This window comes from Anas platyrhynchos, chromosome 12, assembly GCF_047663525.1.
Source record: "Anas platyrhynchos isolate ZD024472 breed Pekin duck chromosome 12, IASCAAS_PekinDuck_T2T, whole genome shotgun sequence".
NCBI classification, from domain to species: domain Eukaryota; kingdom Metazoa; phylum Chordata; class Aves; order Anseriformes; family Anatidae; genus Anas; species Anas platyrhynchos.
This window is the reverse complement of record NC_092598.1, coordinates 12,460,011-12,479,659: the sequence shown is the minus strand read 5'-3', so window position 1 is coordinate 12,479,659 and position 19,649 is coordinate 12,460,011. Positions and strand designations below refer to the sequence as shown.

At 41.4% G+C, this 19,649-nt stretch overlaps 1 protein-coding gene and 2 non-coding genes across 13 annotated transcripts in view; all 3 read left to right on the top strand.

Annotated features, from left to right (window-relative positions):
• CNOT1 (CCR4-NOT transcription complex subunit 1) overlaps window positions 1–19,649 on the top strand; it is a 58,396-nt gene that overhangs the window by 26,527 nt on the left and 12,220 nt on the right. For 2 of the 11 annotated variants that reach the window (XM_005025669.6, XM_072044008.1), the window contains exons 17-35: window positions 765–915; window positions 2,265–2,466; window positions 2,850–2,981; window positions 4,114–4,238; window positions 4,945–5,231; window positions 6,651–6,729; window positions 7,938–8,168; window positions 9,212–9,352; window positions 10,109–10,288; window positions 11,307–11,423; window positions 11,722–11,832; window positions 12,403–12,480; window positions 12,817–12,994; window positions 13,489–13,619; window positions 14,094–14,390; window positions 16,621–16,761; window positions 16,859–16,963; window positions 17,547–17,666; window positions 18,241–18,432. In XM_005025669.6, coding sequence (XP_005025726.1) covers window positions 765–915; window positions 2,265–2,466; window positions 2,850–2,981; window positions 4,114–4,238; window positions 4,945–5,231; window positions 6,651–6,729; window positions 7,938–8,168; window positions 9,212–9,352; window positions 10,109–10,288; window positions 11,307–11,423; window positions 11,722–11,832; window positions 12,403–12,480; window positions 12,817–12,994; window positions 13,489–13,619; window positions 14,094–14,390; window positions 16,621–16,761; window positions 16,859–16,963; window positions 17,547–17,666; window positions 18,241–18,432 — 2,998 coding nt within the window. Of the gene's footprint in view, window positions 1–764; window positions 916–2,264; window positions 2,467–2,849; window positions 2,997–4,113; window positions 4,239–4,944; window positions 5,232–6,650; window positions 6,730–7,937; window positions 8,169–9,211; window positions 9,353–10,108; window positions 10,289–11,306; window positions 11,424–11,721; window positions 11,833–12,402; window positions 12,481–12,816; window positions 12,995–13,488; window positions 13,620–14,093; window positions 14,391–16,620; window positions 16,762–16,858; window positions 16,964–17,546; window positions 17,667–18,237; window positions 18,433–19,649 lie in introns of all 11 variants that reach the window. The other 9 variants (XM_072044009.1, XM_027466699.3, XM_005025667.6 and 6 more) reach the window with 6 other exon arrangements.
• LOC113844918 (small nucleolar RNA SNORA50) lies at window positions 1,236–1,371 on the top strand. Its single transcript, XR_003499947.1, has one exon. It is a non-coding gene; the product is annotated as a small nucleolar RNA SNORA50 (small nucleolar RNA).
• LOC113844917 (small nucleolar RNA SNORA46) lies at window positions 10,764–10,902 on the top strand. Its single transcript, XR_003499946.3, has one exon. It is a non-coding gene; the product is annotated as a small nucleolar RNA SNORA46 (small nucleolar RNA).

The following is a 19,649-nucleotide window of genomic DNA, read 5'->3' as shown; positions in this document are numbered from 1 at the left end:
AGCCAGACATGGAGTTGTTCAGAAAGGTGTTGGCTTCCCTCAGTCGTGCAGTGCCTTCAGGCCTAAGTCTGTTTTGCTGGGTTTTGAGTCAACTTGTTTGAAAAGCAGGGATTTGTTGCCTCTGGTTAAATGCTTATTGATGGTCAGATGAAGCGTGTCTGTCAGTTTACAGACAGATGAATTTCAGTGGAACTGGGGGCGATATTTAACTCCCATCGTTTGTGTGTGTCTCTGTAGTGCAAGCTTCTTAGTCCTGTCATATTTCTCTTCTGGAGAGACTGTCTAACGATCCTCCAAGTGGGAACAATCCTGAATGTTGAAGTCTGGGAGCAGGGAGGAGCCTTGAGGAGCTGATTTGACCAAGGGATTGTAGCAGAAGCTGTTGTGTGTTTGAATTCATGAGGCTGAGCTGCGTATAGCCTGTACCAAACAGCAGGCAAAGAGTGTTGCAGACTGTACTGCACACATCCCAGCTTTCTCTGAGTCATTATTTGCTGGGAAAACTATATACCAGCATTGGAGTTATTAAAAATGGGGGAATATGGTATCAGAAAATTGTTATAGGAACTTAAACTGCAGCTGTATCGAAAATAGAGCTCATCCCAAGTGAAATGGGTGTAACACAGTTGTTGCTAGTGTGGTTTCTGCTGGGATTGTTTTGCAGCTTCAGTTTGTGAAATGTGGCCCCGTTTCCTGAAGGAAAGCAATCGGAGGCTTGAGTTTTGTGAACGCTGATGCCTCACTGTCCTCCTCCTCTGCTCTAGGAGTGTTTCTCAGGAGCTGTCAGAGACGATACTCACCATGGTGGCGAACTGCAGCAGCGTCATGAACAAGGCTAGGCAGCCGCCACCCGGAGTCATGCCAAAGGGACGCCCACCCAGTGCGAGCAGCTTGGATGCCATCTCTCCTGTACAGGTAGTAGATAAATCACAGCATGCTGTGGGTTTAGAAACGTTGATTCACATTAGTTCTGCTGCACTATTTGAGTTCTTTCAGCAGGACTACATAAAACATCATCTGGCTCCCTTAGGTTTTTTTTATGCTTGCATGTTTAGATAACTTCTCCTGTAGCAGATTAATGCCTGAGGGTTGTAGTTCAGAACTGTCTCTCACATCACGGAAATAAAGGAAGTATAGCAGGATGGGAGCACTGAAGAGTGATAGAGGTTTGGTGTATTTTAAAATAGCTGAGGGTTTCTTTAAAGTGCTAAAAATTTCTAAGACTTTTGAGAATTAAGCACTGCCTTTGAACCTGATGTGTCTTGTTTGTAGCTTCACGGGCCAAGCAACAATGCTAGAGCGTAAGGACTTGTTATAACTGGGGCTCTTCAGCTCTCAACTGAACTGCTCTTTTAAAAACAAGGTACATTTAAGTTACTCCCTGCCACTCATCATCCCTTCCTCCTCTGGGAGCAACACATTGCAGACAGATTTTGCTTCTAGCAACTACATTCACTGGCAGATTTTAAAATGGTGAAAACTTATTCACGCGAAGTAGTGGCAATTCAGCATTGAAGAATGTCTGAAGCATCAGTAGATTATGTAAACTCGATACAGAGAGCAGTATCTATGTGAATTGTTACTTTATTGAAGTTGCTCATCAAATGTACCAAATATCCTGGCAACTTGCTGCATATAACTGATGTGAAGAAGTAGGGCAGCAGATGTGAGTCTGAATCCATGCCATCTTTTGGATAGATAACAGTTTTCTGCAGCTCCCGGACAGGAGCTCTTAATTTATTGCTATGTCTGCTGGTACTGTGCCTTCCCTCCTACTCATCACCCAGATCTTAATGGCTTTTATTGGAGGCTGTGTTCTCAGGTGTTTAGCTATGAAAAGTGGACATTCTGGGATCCTTCAGACAGTTAAATATTCTGTTAGCCTGATTAAGTCTTGGTGAGCTCTCAAACCGCAGAGCTTAAACTGCTCTAGCACAGAAACTTACACACTGCTTTTTGTGTTTACTGTTGTGTTTTACTTAATTAGAAACTAGGGAACAATCAGGCTTTCTGTAAAACAGAAAGAGTAGGATTTTTACAGAGTAGGATTTTATGGGATTGTAAAGGAATAAGTGAAATAGCATTCTATAGACCAACAGCCTTTTTGGGGTAATCTGGATGACTTCAGAATTTAAAGTGACCATGCAGAAAAACTCTTTTCAGGATGTTTTAATATGTAAGCTGTCTTCATACAAAACCTGCAAAGAGTGAGCTTGGTTGCAGTCTGTGTCTGTCTGTGTATAATCTTCCCTTTTTTCATTCAGATCGACTCGCTTGCGGGCATGGCATCTCTTAGTTTAGGTGGCTCGGCTGCTCCTCATACCCAGAGCATGCAAGGCTTCCCTCCGAACTTGGGCTCTGCGTTCAGTACTCCTCAGTCACCAGCAAAAGCGTTTCCCCCTCTTTCCACCCAAAACCAGACAACAGGTTTCAGTGGCATTGGAGGACTCTCGTCACAACTTCCAGGTACTGCTGTCTGTGGGGTGTTTTGTAAAACCATTGTCAGTGCTGTGGCTGGAAATACTGGACAGGCAGCGGTGTTGTGGGGGAGGGAGTCGTACAGCCCTTACTCCTGGGTCACTGCTGAAACAGCATTTTGAAATGTTGCAACTGCAGTAGATATAAAATTTGAGAGTCAAGAGGGTTTATGTTTTAGATGGATTTTAGCTGCATCGTTTTAGGCTGGGACAGAGATAAGGAATTGCTTGAGGAAAAAAACTGCTCGATATTGGATAGTTTGGAGGCTGCATGGCTCTGAACATTTATTGGAAACAGCAAGGTGCTGAAAGTGATACATGCATACAAGGAAGGGTGCAGCTGAGATGACCGATGCCTTGTTTGCTTTTCAGTAGGTGGTCTTACTACGGGTAGCCTGACTGGTATAGGAACTGGAGCCCTGGGCCTCCCTGCAGTGAACAATGACCCATTCGTGCAAAGGAAGCTGAGCACATCTGGACTGAACCAGCCTACATTCCAGCAGAGTAAGATGAAACCTTGTAAGTGGTAGTGTTGTCTGTGACTGTGAAGTGTGACTGTGGTCTGCAGTTCATCTGCATTTCCTTCGGGGGTGGTGTGGACCTGGAGGTGACAAATAGTAGAAACGTGATTCTTGTACTGATGGGCTGGAAAAGGTGCTTCTGAACTACTATACTAGCAGCTTGCCAAGTAGCTGGGAGGGGATTTAAGAAAAAAAAAGCTACCAGAGTAAATATAAATGTCAAGGAATTGCATGAACAGTCTCTATGTCCTTTTTTTGTTGTGCTGTGTTTTGAACAAAAGTGTTACCCTGCTTTTTGGAGAGTTATGTATTTGTTGTAAGAGGGTGTTCTTTGTTTTGTTTGTAACAAAGTTCATCAGAACTACCTGGGTAAGGTCCTGTTGTAGGAGACCTGTGAATTGGGCAACACCACTGGAAAGAAATAAGACTAACGGGTTGATGGGAATATGATTTTTTTTTTCTTTAAAGAATGATTTGGTCCTTAAAACTGAGTCATTATCCTTAGTGCATTTATACCTCTAAGTAAGTTCACAGTGAAATGCTGAAGCAAACAAACGTGCTCTTTAGGAAGTCTAGCCATATGCTAAATCTTCCCCCTTGCTGGTGTTACATACCTTTGTTGTCTTTGATAGCTGCTCCATAAAAGTTGCAGATGTCCATAGATGTACAGTGAAGGCAGCTTTAGTGACCATTGTCTTTTCTTTTTGGTCTTGAGCATTCAGTATAAACTTGCTTGAAGCTCACTGGCTGGCCTGAAAGTCTGTGTGAAAGTTTGTCTGCATGTTAGTGTTGTGTAGCATGCTTTATTCTAGTCTGTTTTACATTCATTTGGTTTAGGTGTCAGTTGAGGCTAGCTTGGGTTGCAGTGGGTTCTAGGAATACAATAGTATGAGGCTAATTCCATCTTCAGGATTCAGTTCTTTTGCAAAAGTGTCTTGAAAACAAATTTTTGAATAAGAACTCCTGTCAACTAGAAAGGTTAAGTAATTGCTTTTTACAAGAAACTAGCAGGCTTTGTATAGATTTGTGGAAGAGTTGAAAAGGACTAGATGAAATCCTGACCCTTTGGAGTTGAAGGTAATGCCTGTCCCCTTCTTTTTTTTTTTTTTTAACAGCTGACTTATCTCAGGTGTGGCCAGAGGCTAACCAGCACTTTAGCAAAGAAATAGATGATGAGGCAAACAGCTACTTCCAGCGTATTTATAACCATCCACCACATCCGACCATGTCTGTAGATGAGGTAAGTTCTGTTCTGTAGCAGTTGCATCACCTGTCTAGAGACCTTCTATATAGTTGGTGAACTTGTTCATTACATCTAACTTTTCCGTCCTGTGGACTGAAGTTTTTAGCCATCTAATTAACACTCCTAAAATGATGCAAGTCTCACAAGGGGCAAGACTTCAGTATGGAGTGGAAGCTTGGATATTCAGAATAAGTGCTTCAGTTATGTTTACACTTTGGATGTATTTAAAGTATATAAAAATGGCTGCAACTTCTAAATATATAAAAATGTCCTCAATTCTACATTTTGATGACTTTCATTGTAACCAAACCATGAGTATCAAAGCATATCAGTCTGATGTGCTTGCTCTCTGAAGTACTTCAGACTTAATTTAATGTATGTATGTGGTTATAAACTAGAGGAAAAATGTAAATTAACGTTCAGCATCTTCCAATTTTGAAGCAATGAGGTAGGAGGTAGCAAGAAATTTTATTTAAGGACAGTTACTTAAAATAAAGGAAACAAAGCTGAAGTGTAAAGATAAAGCTAATTGTAGTGATGTGGCATCTACTGGCTAAAATGAGATTTATTTCTTGTTGAGACACTTACTTTGCTGTTTGGTTTGTAGTGCAGTCTGCCTTAGCTACTTGTGTTCTTAACCTGTAGATGCAGAAGGGCTGAAATAAAGCATATCTGGTATTAACAGTTTCCAATTTATTTGCAGGTCTTGGAAATGCTGCAGAGGTTTAAGGACTCCAACATTAAACGGGAACGAGAAGTGTTTAACTGCATGCTGAGGAATTTGTTTGAGGAATACCGTTTCTTTCCCCAGTACCCAGATAAAGAGCTGCACATAACAGCCTGCCTCTTTGGTGGGATAATAGAGAAAGGACTGGTTACTTATATGGCATTGGGCCTGGCCCTGCGCTATGTTCTTGAAGCCTTACGAAAGCCTTTTGCATCCAAAATGTACTATTTTGGTATTGCTGCACTAGATAGATTTAAAAATAGGTGAGTGTTTTTTTGGTAATACTTCCAACAATTTGTGCAATGTCTTGTTAACCTTGAACCTGCACTAGTTATGCACTACAGGATTGCTTATATATATTAGAAATTTACATATATCAAGTTCAGGGTTACCTTTAATAAATGCTGAGCTGAAACAAAATGGTGATATGCTAGGAAAGGGGTGGCTGGGTTCTTTTGAAATCCAAGTATTAAATGCAGTATCTGTGTAAATACGGGACAAACTGAGATGCTGAAACTTAGTGGCCTCTCTTTATAAAAATAATTCAGGGAAGTGTTGAGTTGACTGAAGTTGTCAGCTTTTTAGAAACGGAGTGGATATAAATATTTTTAACAGGTGCCCTCTGGTAATGCCATTTGCACTACTCATTAGTAAAAGGCTGGCTAGGAACTAAGCTTGGGTTTGAATTTGAATCTCCAGTATGGCATCTGGATCGTCTGTTACTCAGAATGTTCTGCTTTAACTTTGTCTAAGATTATGAAGGGTATTACTCCAGTGCCCAAATCTTCCAGAAAGTCGATAGCTGTGGGTTGGTAAAACTTTCTCACAAAAAAAAAAAACAAACAACTTTCTCAAAGTTCTTAGTTTGAATGCATGTAGAGAAAGTTCCCAAGGCAGAATGCAGTTGTAGGCAGGATTGTTACATGTTGGACAAAATGCACACCCATTTTTGGAGGAAGATACTTCAAATGTATTTAAAAGTTCCTTGGAATTATTTAATGACTAGAAATGTGTGGACTTGCAGCGTGGATTCAAAAGCAAGGAGCGTGTTACCTCTTGCCCTACGGTATTTTGTCTGCTCTAAAAGCTGCTGCTTGCAGCATTCAGAGCTGGATATTGTAGCTGCAGATTTAGCAATGATGAATAAAGGCATTGGAGGCTGACATACTTGAGGTTTAACCACCACCTTGCTCCTTCTCTTAAAAACCTCTTTAAGGGGGACCTGAAGATTTTGCTCTCACTGAGTAGTAACGGTGTAGCATTCAGAAGTAGAATTATAATAATCAGTGTGCCTAGGTGAAGCTTTCGTCTTTGATGTTAAGGGCACTCTGATTTGCTGTTCAAAACAGTGAGCCAGTCTACAAATCACTTAGCAATAATCTTATTGTGAAAGCTGAATATAAATGCAATTGTGTATTCAGTCAGAAGTATAGAGATTTAGGTTAAGCTGGATTGCTGTGAATTGACCTTGTGTTTTGCTCTTAAATGAATTCATTTCAAGGGCTTTTGTAACAAAAACTGCTTTGTAGAAAATGTTGTTTATAGCACAGCTGCTGTGAGCAGACCAGAACTAATTCTGATGCAGTATGGGAATGACATACCAGTGTTATGTTTATATTGCTCTCTAGTATTGTTTCTGATCAGGGTTAACGTTGCTGACTAACATGTATTATTTCTGACAGATTGAAGGACTATCCCCAGTATTGTCAGCACTTGGCTTCTATTAGTCACTTTATACAGTTCCCTCATCACTTACAGGAGGTGAGTGCTTCACGGTGGTGCACTGGCTTTCTGTGGTTTTGAAATCTTTTGAACAGATTTGCTGTTTTCCATTGGAGAAATGGTTTAAGCTGCCGCAGTTTTAGGTAGTGCACGTGCAGAGAATCAAATGCCCTTTCTTGAAGTGTGAAGGTGGCTGTTCAATACCTTCTGTTCCTGTAAACCTGCTGGGGTTGCTTGCAGTGAAATAGTTGCTTGAGTATATCTGCATGATCAATCTGGACACATGGCCATGCACAAAGATTTCAAAGTGCTTCCGTGGAGTCACATTCCAGTCCCTTAAAGATATGTGCTTTCTCTGTAAAATAGAGGGTATTCAGAGGAGTTTATACTTTCACACTCAGACCTGATAACAAAATCCAGATAAAGGCAAGAAAAACTTAATTCCTGCAGGTTTGATCAAAGTAATGGAAATACCCTGTAGTTCAGAGAGTAAAAGTAGTGTTGATCATGCGGTGTCTGGCTTTCATGGATAGGAGAAATACAGGAAAAACTAATCCTAGTGGCAGAGTTTGGGAGCATAATCTGAATAAGAAAAAAAAACGTTCAGCTTGGTCAGTGAGACTTCATCTACCCGAAGCTGTGAAGTTCAATAGCAGTCTCAGCTTCACTGGTGCATTTTGGATTGTGTCCCTGGAATGGCTGTCTGATGTTACAAATACCTGGATAAACGCATTTAAGTGGAGAAAAAAGAAAATCTGCTGCAGAATTCCTTTACAGGTTTTAAAAACTGTGGTTTTTACTTATTCATTATGAACTTCAGACTACCATTTTTATGTAGCTGCAGGGATCCCTGGGGGGGAGGACTTCTTCCTGACTTTGTAGCACATTTTTGGATACACATTTTTTTATGTAGTCCCCCTCTTTTGGTCTGTTAACCCTGCAGGAATGGAATTTCCTGGGTAGTGCTCTGTAAAATGTTTTAGGATGTTGTGTCTCTTGACACTAGATAACTGCTTGCTGAGGTCAGGGGTAGAGCTTCTGGCCCTTCTCCAGAAAGAAGGGAAGTAAATGGTGATAAAACATGCCCTTTATAAAGGGGCTTGATGGTATTTTGCAGATTGCCTTAATAGCGTTAGTGTTAAATGTTTGCTGACAATCTTTAATACTTTATACTGCTCGTGCTGAAACTTGTTGCTTATTTACACTGCTGTATGTGAATTCCTGTGTGTTTGTTTACCCTGTTGTAGTACATAGAATATGGACAGCAGTCTAGAGATCCTCCTGTGAAGATGCAGGGATCAATCACCACCCCTGGAAGTATTGCACTTGCCCAGGCTCAGGCCCAGGCCCAAGTTCCAGCAAAAGCTCCTATTGCTGGCCAAGTCAGCACTATAGTAACCACCTCAACCACCACCACTGTTGCAAAAACCATCACAATCACTCGACCAACTGGAGTCAGCTTCAAGAAGGATGTGCCGGTAAGCATTCTGTGACTTCAGAACCCTCACAGGAGAGGTAACAGTTAAGTTGTTGATCTGGACTGAGTACATGGAGGCAAAACCCTGTTAAATTTCTGTACTGCCAGTTTTCAAGCCGTAGTCCTGTTGCTCGCTATTTTTTTTGTCTAAAGCATATAACCTTTTCAGATATGACCCATGCTTTTGTATGGGTGCATTTTTAATCAGGAAGCTGTGAAATTACTTTGGCATAGCAAGGGGGTTTTCTCGTGGCTTTAATTACCAAGACAATTAGAGAATTAAGTTTCTCTTAATGACTTGCCATAGGACTCCTGAAGCAGTTGCAGTTACCATTCTGCCTGAGACTTGAGAAATGTGTACTGAATCATGTCTGATCTAGCAGACTTAACTGCATTAGGTTTCTCAAATCTGAAGTCACTTACATAGATGTAACTCTTAACTACCTGTCAGAATTAATGCAGGGCTGACAGATTGATGTATGGGTGCTTCCACAGAAAGCGTGGAGCATGCTTGATCCCGCATGTACACTGAGGCCACAGAGCTGTGACTGTAGGGTAACAGATGTACCAACAAGTGAAGTCTGTCTTGCTTGCTGGTGCTTCTCTTAAAAGAAGCTCCCTGAATTAAGAGGTGGAAGGCAAAAAACAAAGGTCTCAGATACAGCTGTGGGATTCCTCTCTCCCAGTTTAGTATTGAAGTGCTCTTGGAGACTTAAACTTGTACCAAGTACTGCTTGCTGCTGTACTGTCACGTTCTGCAGGCTAACTTTGTGTGCAGACTGCTAGCATGATGGGTGCCATTGGAATAGCACCTACTGTATATGAACAGAAGTGTTAGGGGTTGATTTTTGTACAGCAGAGTTGTTTTGCTGTCTTGATCATCGTAGAGTAAAATTACTTCAGAATGCTGCTAAAAATGCATCAGAGGCAGTAGATGTTATGTGAAAAAGCTCAGTTCTTTTTCACTTGACAAAATGGAGTTAAACTGTCTTTTGATGTTACTTCTAGGTATTGTCTGTTCTTACCTTCTTGTTTTCCCTACAGCCTTCCATTAATACCACCAATATTGATACGCTGTTAGTAGCAACAGATCAAACTGAGAGAATTGTGGAACCTCCAGAAAATGTCCAGGAAAAAATTGCTTTCATCTTTAATAATCTGTCTCAGTCAAACATGACTCAGAAGGCAAGTATGGAAGAACACTAGCAAAAATAATTTTAATATATTTCTGGAATTCCATTCTAAAGTGGTAGGTGACGTTTCTCCAAAAATTCCAACTCATAAAATTTGGAAAAAAAAAAAAAAAAAAAGGGAGGGGAATCACTCATGGAAATAGTTCCATCACTTGTTGTTTGAACCTCTTTGAACATGCAATTTTTCAGGGAAAAGAGGGACAAGTGAAAGATTCTTAATCTTACTTTACTCAACTTCTACAAGTCACCTTGTTTTCCTATAGCCAGATACTTTTGTGCTAAAATATTAGTGTTTTTTTTCAGGAAAGTACTTCTAGTAGACGCAAGTTTAAACAAACATTCACATAATAAATGGGCAGAATACAATCTGATATTGCAGTTATGCTGCTAGGTTCTTGCATATTCAAGCAGGAATTCGGGGTAGTTTTTCTAAACTAGTAGAAATTTTCAGTACTGCTGCCACATGATATCTGTCTTATGGGCAGACTGCCTTAACATGAGCTACTGACAGCCCTAGATTTTGAAGTTACCTGCTGTTAAGATGAGAAGTGGAGGGGACAGGAACTGTTGTGCCTCACTTACTTTATGATTAAATCATTACTGGTTGACCAGATCTTTGGGTAATGAAATACTGTTTTCAGAGCTGTTTAAAAGAAAAAAAAAAAAAAAAAAAAAAGAGGACCCCATGAGTTTTGTGGTCCTCTTCTCATATCTCTTGTGGTGTGCTTTTTCTCTCCTGTGGAGACAGGTTGAAGAACTGAAGGAGACAGTGAAAGAAGAGTTCATGCCTTGGGTATCGCAGTATCTCGTGATGAAAAGAGTCAGTATTGAGCCAAATTTTCACAGCTTATATTCAAACTTCCTTGACACTCTTAAGAATCCGGAGTTTAATAAAATGGTTCTGAATGAAACTTACAGAAACATCAAGGTGAGTAGTGCAAGATTCCTAATACCTTGGGTAGATCTCAAGATTTAGAGGTGTGCTATTCTCCTTAGAATATTAGTCTGATCATATGTGGAACATATGTCAATGTGCTTCAGCTAACAGGTTAGCCCTGTGATTATTGGGGTGGTTCTGTTCTTGTTCAGGAATTATTAAGAGGATAGACCTGCATTTGAATTCTTTTTTTTTTTTTTGATGGGGGCGGGTTCTAAATTTATGCAAGGCTTGCAAATTATAACAGTGAAAATTTGCTTATGCTTTCGTTCTTTTGTGTGGAGAATGTGGCACTAATGTTTGCATTCTGATGTTTTGGTTAAAGATTAAAGGTTTTAGTGAATAAAGGTTTTAGAAAACAGGGGTGTAACAAATAAAAATCCCTGGAGGACTAAAAAAATGTGAAGGTAAGGAGGTAAGGGAAGGGATAGCGCAGAAGAGATGAGTGAAACAAGTTTGTCTATCAAGCACTATTTTTAAACCTGTTGGTGGAATTTCCTCGCTGCCATGGGTTACGCTGTAGTGCAAAAGAATCTCCTGGCTTCATGGAGCGTAGCTGGCCTTCTTCTGTTCAGCTGATGCTACTCTGAAGCTAAGGAACAGAGCTAACAATAGAATGCTGGGGCATGATTTAAGTCTTGAAATAAGAATTAAATTGTTTCACTAGAAAGGCAGATGGTAGCCTTTAGCTCTGTGATGAAGCATTAAGAAGCATTGCCTGCACAAATTGCATTTTACTGAGTAGACATAGCAATCTTGACAAGAGTAACTTGTAAGGTCTGGAAAAGTGTAATCCTTTCTGATCCTCTTGAAAGAAAGGAATTTTGGAGTTGTTACAGTACAGATTTATGGGGTGCTGCCTTGAAGTAAAGGCTGGTTTTGAGAATCTCTGTAACGTTTAGCTCAGAACTCTGTGTTCTAAAACTTTTGTCTTGAGTCAGACCAACTGTTTGATGTTATTCTTGAGTGATTATCTTCCAGTCATTGCTTGAGTTGCTTTTTTCATTAGGTGCTACTGACATCAGATAAAGCTGCAGCCAACTTCTCGGACCGTTCCTTGTTAAAGAACCTTGGTCACTGGCTGGGAATGATTACACTGGCTAAAAATAAGCCCATCTTGCACACGGTGAGCTTCTGTTTTGCTTGATACAAACCAGTATGTTGTTAGGCAGCAGCAGCATGGGCTGTTTGGGAAGTTAAATCACCAAGATGAAGGAAGTAATTCTATGTAAAAACACGTGTATGTAAATCGTAGTTCAAAAGAATAACTGCTCCTTATCAGTCTGTAAAATTGAAGGACTGTCTTGACTCATAAGCTTGCCATTATATCCTTTAAGGAAATAGCATGTAAGTGGTATTTTTATGGTGTTCTTGGTGTTTTCTCTGCCCTCTTCCACTTACCACTTGTTGATGGTTTCTTTCAGGATTTGGACGTGAAATCGCTGCTACTGGAAGCATATGTTAAGGGACAGCAGGAATTGCTTTATGTAGTACCATTTGTTGCCAAAGTCTTAGAATCCAGTGTCAGGAGTGTGGTAAGTGACTTTATGCTGGCACAGTTATTGTTTGACTGGCAAAATAAGCATTGCAGAAATTAACTTTTATTTTTTACAAAGTGAAAGCTAATGAAATTTCATAGAGGGGGAAAAGAGAGATCAGGGCTTGAAGTGTGAGTTCTGCTCAAGTGAGAGAAAGTATGTGGGTTGTGCAGCTTTTTGCAGTTTAAAAAAATGTTGGCTGAACCAAATTGCAGTATCCCCAAACAGAACTCCACTGAGAAATGGATGGATGCCATTGGAGGGGTTCTAGGATCTGTTTACTTCCCTCTGCACTTCATATGCCCCTCCTGTCCCTGATCAGCTCCTCTCTGTTTTGCTTAGCTGAACAGCTGATTGCAGAAGTACCAAGTCTTTGTTTTTCCAGTTCAGTGTTCAGCTTGCTTCTTGATCTAGTTTCACTCAGAATTATAAATTCAGCCCTAATTACAGCTCTACAAACTGCAGTTTTCAATACACACAAATAACTGTGCTTCAAAAATTCCCAGTTAGAAATTAGCTAAGCAGTTCAAGAATTTTTGTGTAATGCTGCTCCATTTTCTCTTGCAGGTCTTCAGGCCTCCAAACCCATGGACGATGGCCATTATGAATGTTTTAGCTGAGCTACATCAAGAACATGACCTAAAAGTAAACATCTTTTCTATACCTACTGAGCATGAGGTTTTCCTGACATAGCAGTCAAGATAGATTCTGTGTGGGACCAAATTTCACTTCTTGCTTTAGTGTGGGGAAAGCTGCGCATTACTAACTTAGTAGAACTTGGATGAAACTCTACTCCTGTGAGGCTAGTGTGCATGTGCAAGATGCCTGTTTAATCCTCAGTCACTATCCAAGTCTTTAAAAAAGAAAAAAATGGGGTTGGGAGATCAGTGTATTAGGCTGGGAAACTTGGTAGTTGAACAGCCAATAAATATTTCAGGGTTGTTTCCTTGTGACATAACCTAACCTAGATTTGTTGTACAGTTGAATCTAAAGTTTGAGATTGAAGTGCTCTGCAAGAATCTTGCATTAGACATCAATGAGTTGAAACCTGGAAGTCTCCTGAAAGACAAGGATCGCCTGAAAAATCTGGATGAGCAGCTCTCTGCTCCAAAGAAAGATGTGAAGCAGCCAGAAGAGCTACCACCAATCACAACAACTAGTAAGTACATTTCAGGTAGAACTCAGAACCACACTGTACAAGGTTTAATAACACAGATTATGCTATTGCAGAGAAGAATGTGAAGCCATGTACCCTGTTGTAATATTGCTGAGTGCTTAGGAACACTTGGATGTTCCTGTAATAGATGCAGGCATACAGAATTTGGAGATGGGAAAGGAATAGAAGCCATCCTGAGGACTAATTTTGCATGTGCTGTATGTAACTGTCCTTCAGAAGGGACTGGAAGCAGGGAGATCTATTATTGAGATAGCAGTATTTAAACTACACTGTAAAAAATAGCTCTGCTAAGATGTACTGAAGTTAGTTCAGTACTACTCACTGCAGAAATGGAAAAAAAGTTACATTTAGGAGGCTTCATGAATAAACTGCAAACTTTTGTTTCTTAATCAGTTTCTGATTTAAGTTAGAGGTATATGCGTCCATTATAACCACTCTCAGTAATGCTTCAATATAAACATTTTTGTGTTCTATAGCTGCTTCTACAACTCCAGCTACCAGCACCACTTGTACAGCCACGGTTCCTCCACAGCCCCAGTACAGTTACCATGACATCAACGTCTATTCTTTAGGAGGGTTGGCTCCACACATTACCTTAAACCCTACGGTAAGTGTTAGAGCTGGTAGAAGTTCAAACTATTTTGTAGAGTATTGCTTCTCAGAAGTAATGAGGAGGATGAACGCTAACAAATAACCAGATGGAAAATTTGGGGAGTTATTAGTATTAACTATTAGTTACTAGACTCTCAAGTTTCACTGTGACATATGTTAATATCTAATTTAATTCTAGCAATAAATGAGAGTTGGGGTAGTTGCTCACAGGACTTTAGCTTAAGGAGAGCTTCCTTGGTCTTTTTTTACCAGTCAGTGTTCAGCTGCAGCTTTGGAAGAAAGTGTGGCAAGCATTGCAGTTTCGAAACTATCAAATAGATGTTGTAATAGCTGCAAGTGGAACACAGGAGTGCCACGCTGAACGTGATCTGTGACAGTATAGTTAAAAATGGTTTGAAAAATGTGACAATCTAGAGTTGATGATATTCTGGTGTACTCTTCTAACGTAACATTCCTAACCCTCCTCCAGATCCCGCTGTTCCAGGCCCACCCCCAGCTGAAGCAGTGTGTGCGGCAGGCGATTGAGCGAGCAGTGCAAGAGCTCGTCCATCCCGTGGTCGATCGGTCCATCAAGATTGCCATGACGACGTGCGAACAGATAGTCAGGAAGGATTTTGCACTGGATTCGGAGGAGTCGCGGATGCGTGTGGCCGCGCACCATATGATGCGGAACCTGACTGCCGGGATGGCCATGATTACCTGCAGGGAACCTTTGCTCATGAGCATAGCTACCAACCTGAAGAACAGCTTTGCTACCGCGCTGAGGGTAAGAGTCACGTAGTGTCAGAAGCTTATTTCCAACCTCACAGGAAGTGTAGACACCCAGCATTAGCAAATCAGCTCTTAAGCATAGATTTCTTGATTAACATTACATGGCTTAACTAGTGTGGAGATTAATTTAGCAGACAAGTCTCATGACTTGCACAATTACAATGGGCAAAACTGCTTACAGCTCATGTGGTGTAGTCTTCAACCTGAAAGGTGAGCATCATGACATCGCCTGCGAGCTCCCTGAGCTGTTCACGTGTGCTGTTGAGTTTGATCACATCACGGAAGCTTTGAAGTGCTTATCTTCCCACGGCTTTTGAGATAGAAAAGCTAGAATGGGGAGGATTGAGTTGATTCTGGGTCTTTCTGGTGATGGGTTGTCTCAGTATGCTTGTCTGCTTCAGGTAGATTTCATTCAGTTCTGCTGTTAGCAGATTAGTAGTTAAGATTGTTCTCAACAGCTAGCATTTTTAGAGGATATTTTCAAGTCTTTTGGTGAACAAGAAAAGTTTGAGCCAAAGAGGTAACTTTCCACTCCTGGCTAAACAGAATATGATTCATGAACTGCTGGTCAGAACCCAGAAGACCTATGCTTGCAATCAGTGTCACAACAGACACAGAGCAGAATATCTTGGAAAGATCAAGACTTCACTTTGCTTTCAGGGATTAAAAAGAAGTTGAAGGACTGCCTACCTCTTAAGGGTGTGTCACTATTGCCCATTTCATGGGGAACAAAAGTGGGAAGGTCCTTTTGCAGTGGAGTTGCTCACTTGCATGATAAAACCTGACCTCTTGAGCCAGTTAAAGGTCTGAAGGGCGTACAAAGCGTTTAAGTACGGGATGGATAGTCTGCCTCAAACCCTATTGACCCTTTATATTCAGAGCGTTAAGCAACCTGACTGGTGAGATCAAGAGCTGGTTGTGTCCTCTTAAGCAGCAAGCTTGGGCTATGGATGATGTAGCGCAGCCGTATGACAAGTTCATGACCCAAGCTATCAATATTAAACACAAATTAAGGTTGGGATAGTTCTGCTTTAATGTGAGAGCTGAGTCAGGGGCTGCTGTTAGCACTTTTGTTAAATAATCAGAGTTTGGCTGTCAAGCAAGTAACCATAAGAAAAAGAACCTCTGTTAAGAGGGGCATAAATACTTTGGTTCAGATTAGTCAGATCTGACCACAGTTCAGACAGGGAGGCAATTGGAGAAATGCTATGGTGTTTTTTTTGGTGGTATGAGAAGGTAGGGAGGTGGAAAGTTGTGGAGGCAGGGTGAATGCAGACCAGTGGTGGTACAGCTGTGCACATCTACCAAGTTTACCTGTACATGTTCCTCAGTGACATACCTAATTAAAGCTTTGTAGAAGACTTAATGCCTAGGGTATTGTATGCTTACAAGACGTAGTGAATTATGAAAACGTAGCAATGTAGTAGTCCCTTGAAGATGTATGGTATTGATACAGGTCCAGCTGTAATCCAAGGAAGCTTTCTATACGACATTATTACACAGCACACTGTTGCAGAAGTGCTGTACAAGGCATCTTAAAAATTCACATCTAGCTTACCGCATGCAGTGTGTTAATGAGGCAAGGACTCCTTTTATTTGAAAGAAACAGTGTAGTTTTCAGAAATTAATGAAGTAAGCTAGATCTTAATGGGAAAGGAAATCCAAGGAGATCGGAGAGTGCATTTATACACGTATTCCAATGGAAGTTGCTGCTTTGCACCCTGGAAAATAGGTCCATCTGTTCAGTTTTCACATAAAGCAGACTCCTGGGGAAATGAAAAATATCAGAAAGGGAACCCACTGAAAAATGCTTAGGATTACTGTTTTGCATTGAGGCACCCTTATATCTTCTGATCACAACCTCGGAGGTGGAAAAACCTTTAGGCCTTGGTGCAAGGGTTTCTCTTCCTGTGTTAGGATCTGTTATATGAGCTTCAGTCAGACTCTGGAGGTAGGCTGGTGGGAAGGAAGGGGAACCTCCTGCTGTTTTGTTCCTTGTTGAACGTCTTCACTGTCTTCTTGCCTACATGTTTTATTCAAAGCTATGCAAAAACAAATTTATTATTGAGTATTCTGTGCCAAGACAGCACATTTCTAAGAGCATTTCTTCTTAGGAGCATTTCTTCTTTGTGCTGGCGTTCTGTATGTGCAGTGGTGCAGATTTTGTGACTGGCTATGTACAGGGAAAACGTACAGCTTTCACTGATTGTCCTGCTTTTCAATAGGCAGCTTCCCCACAACAGAGGGACATGATGGAGCAAGCAGCTGCCCAGCTAGCACAGGATAACTGCGAGCTAGCATGCTGCTTTATCCAGAAGACAGCTGTGGAAAAGGCAGGCCCTGAAATGGACAAGAGGCTAGCAACTGTAAGTATGGGAGCGCTGCCTTTTGAAAGGTTTATACGTGTTTGTATGCATCCAGATTTAGTGTCTGAAATCCAGTGTGTTTGGCTTTCTTCCTCAGGAATTTGAGCTCAGAAAACATGCTAGACAAGAGGGTCGTCGGTACTGTGATCCTGTTGTGTTAACTTACCAAGCTGAACGGATGCCGGAACAGATCAGGTTAAAGGTGAGGATATTAACTGAGCCACCTGCCGATGCTGCTCTTCCTCTCCTGATAACGAAGAATGGTTGATGCAGCTTCAGCCAAGCAATTCTGCATGGCCTAAGAGCGGAGTTGCTGTTAGCTTGATTAGTAATGGAAGCACATTCATACACTGTTTCAGAATAAGTGTTCATATCTTCCTCAATTCCCTGAGGAAGTTAAATCTTTCCTACTCTGCTGTTCCTTACATTTTAAAGATCACTGGTCTGTTTTGTTGTCTCCTGTATACCTTCTTCCTTTTGAAGGGCATACTTTGTGCTTTCAGAGAATTTCTCTTGTGCTTCTGAGAAGCAAGCATGAGGCCAGTATTCAGTTCTTTCTGTTTCTGGGAATGAGTTGCAGTTGTCAAAGAAATCCTCTGGTTAGGTGGTGTGCCAGGAGGGATATGGCCTCTGTGCAGGGCAGCAGAACCTTACTTCCTGATGTCTAGGTCACTCTGTTTATGAATGTGTCAGAGCAGCTACCTGTTACACAAACAAGTAGCCCTTGTTCCTTACTGCTACGGTGCTTAGCAGTGAGATTAATGCCTTTTCTTTTTATTGCAAAGGTTGGAGGTGTGGACCCAAAACAGCTGGCTGTTTACGAAGAGTTTGCACGCAATGTCCCTGGCTTCTTGCCTACCAATGACTTAACTCAGCCTACGGGATTCTTGGCTCAGCCTATGAAGGTAGAGATTTCTAATTAGCTTGAGTACCATGGCCCTTTTGGTGAACGCTGCAGAACTTGTGTCCTTTGATGGAAGGCTAGTAAAAGTCAGGCATTTGTATTGCTTGGGAATACTGGTTGAAAGGTTTGTGTGTTTTAAAGTTAAACCAATGGTAATGTAAAGCTGTTCTTACACCCAGTCTTAGTTATTGTTGTTGTTTTGTTTTTTTTTTTGTAACGTAGATTAGGACATTGTAGTTGTTACTTTTTTTTTTAATGTAGACTGGGACATCATCTTCAACTTAGTGATATTATTTCTAGTTTTTACTAGTGGTGAAAAGCATTGTTCGGAGTTCAGGTTACTTTCGGGGAAGGTCATGTATGGCAAGCACTGATTTTGAGATTACAAACAGGTTTTTGAATGCATACTTAGTCTTAAGTATTGCTAAAATTGTTTCCTAGTTATTTCTACAGCTATTACTGTAGAAAACTACTTTCTCTGGGCGCTATGATTTCTGAAACAGAAGAGAAGAGCAGCGTTTGTTTCAAAATACGGTCCTTGTGAAAATCACTCATTCCCACCTTCTCTTAAGCAGCAAGCTTGGGCTACAGACGATGTGGCACAAATATATGACAAGTGTATGACAGAACTGGAGCAACACCTGCAGTCCATTCCACATACCCTGGCCATGAATCCTCAGGCTCAAGCACTGCGCAGCCTCTTGGAGGCCGTAGTAGTGGCTCGTAACTCCCGTGATGCTATCGCTGCGCTTGGGCTGCTGCAGAAGGTGAGTGTTAACAATTGTCCTGTTACAGCTCACCTCGAGTTTATTGCTCACTGGTTGTAGATTGACTTGTGGTGACTGCGTATCTTCATGCATCCTGCGGAGCTTGCTTGGTGAATGGTGTTAAACAACCTCCCTCTTAGGAAATTCAGTGAATAAAGCTGGAGGAGGGCTGGGTTGTTCTTGGTACAATACGCATTCTGGCCAAGCTGCTGCAGGAAGAAGTGGGTACAGCATCCTGGAATTTAGGGGAGTTTTGCCCAGATGCAGCAAGTAGAGAGCTGTTGCAGTCAAGAATAGTCTCTGATTTCAGGATGGAGTCTAGTAAGATGCTCGAATTGCTACTTGAACTACCTTGTAAGTGGGTAGTATTGAACGTTGTACTGGTTTTGTAGCAGTGCACTTCTGCTTTGTATTTTGCAGTAACTAAGTACGTGCTCATCTAGCTGCTTGCTCACTCCACTCTTGCGGGACAGGGAAAAAATAAAGGGAAAGCAAAATGACTTGTGCACTGAGTTAATGACGGCTTAATAGGGAAAGCAAAAGCTGTGCGCACAAACAAAGCAAAAAAAAAATCTCTTCATCCCATCAGCACGCAGATGGTTAGCCACTTCCTGGAAAGCAGGGCCTCAGCAAGCGTACTGCTTGCTTGGGAAGACAAACATCATAACCGTGAATGTCTCCCCCTAATCATCCTTTCCCTAAGCTTTTATTTTAGAGCATGATGTCATACATCATGGAATATTCCTCTGGTCAGTTGCTGCCAGCTCTGCTGGCTGTGTACCTTTCCAGTCTCTTGCGCACTCCACGCCTACTCACTCTGGGGGGTGCAGAGTGGGAGAGAGAAAGCCTTGGTGCTCTGCACAGACTGCTCAGCAACTGCCAAAACGTTGTTGTCAACGCTGTTTCAGCAACAAATCCAAAACACAGCACCATACAGGCTGCTCTGTAGAAAACCAACTCCATCCCAGCCAGAGCTAGTAAACTACCAGCTGGGGAGAGTTGCAGTGAGCTCTGTGACATGAACTGGCATCAAAGTCTGTGTAGTAACTAGTGCAGAACACAGTGACAGATGCGGAGGGAGATCTGTTTGAGAACAGTGGAAAGACAATGAGCTGTCTGCACGAGGATCCAAGAGCAGTGGCAAAATAAAAGTAACTGGAAGCTGGAAACCATTTCAGTGGAAGCTCTGTGTTCCTGACTTAGTCGGGACTAAATCC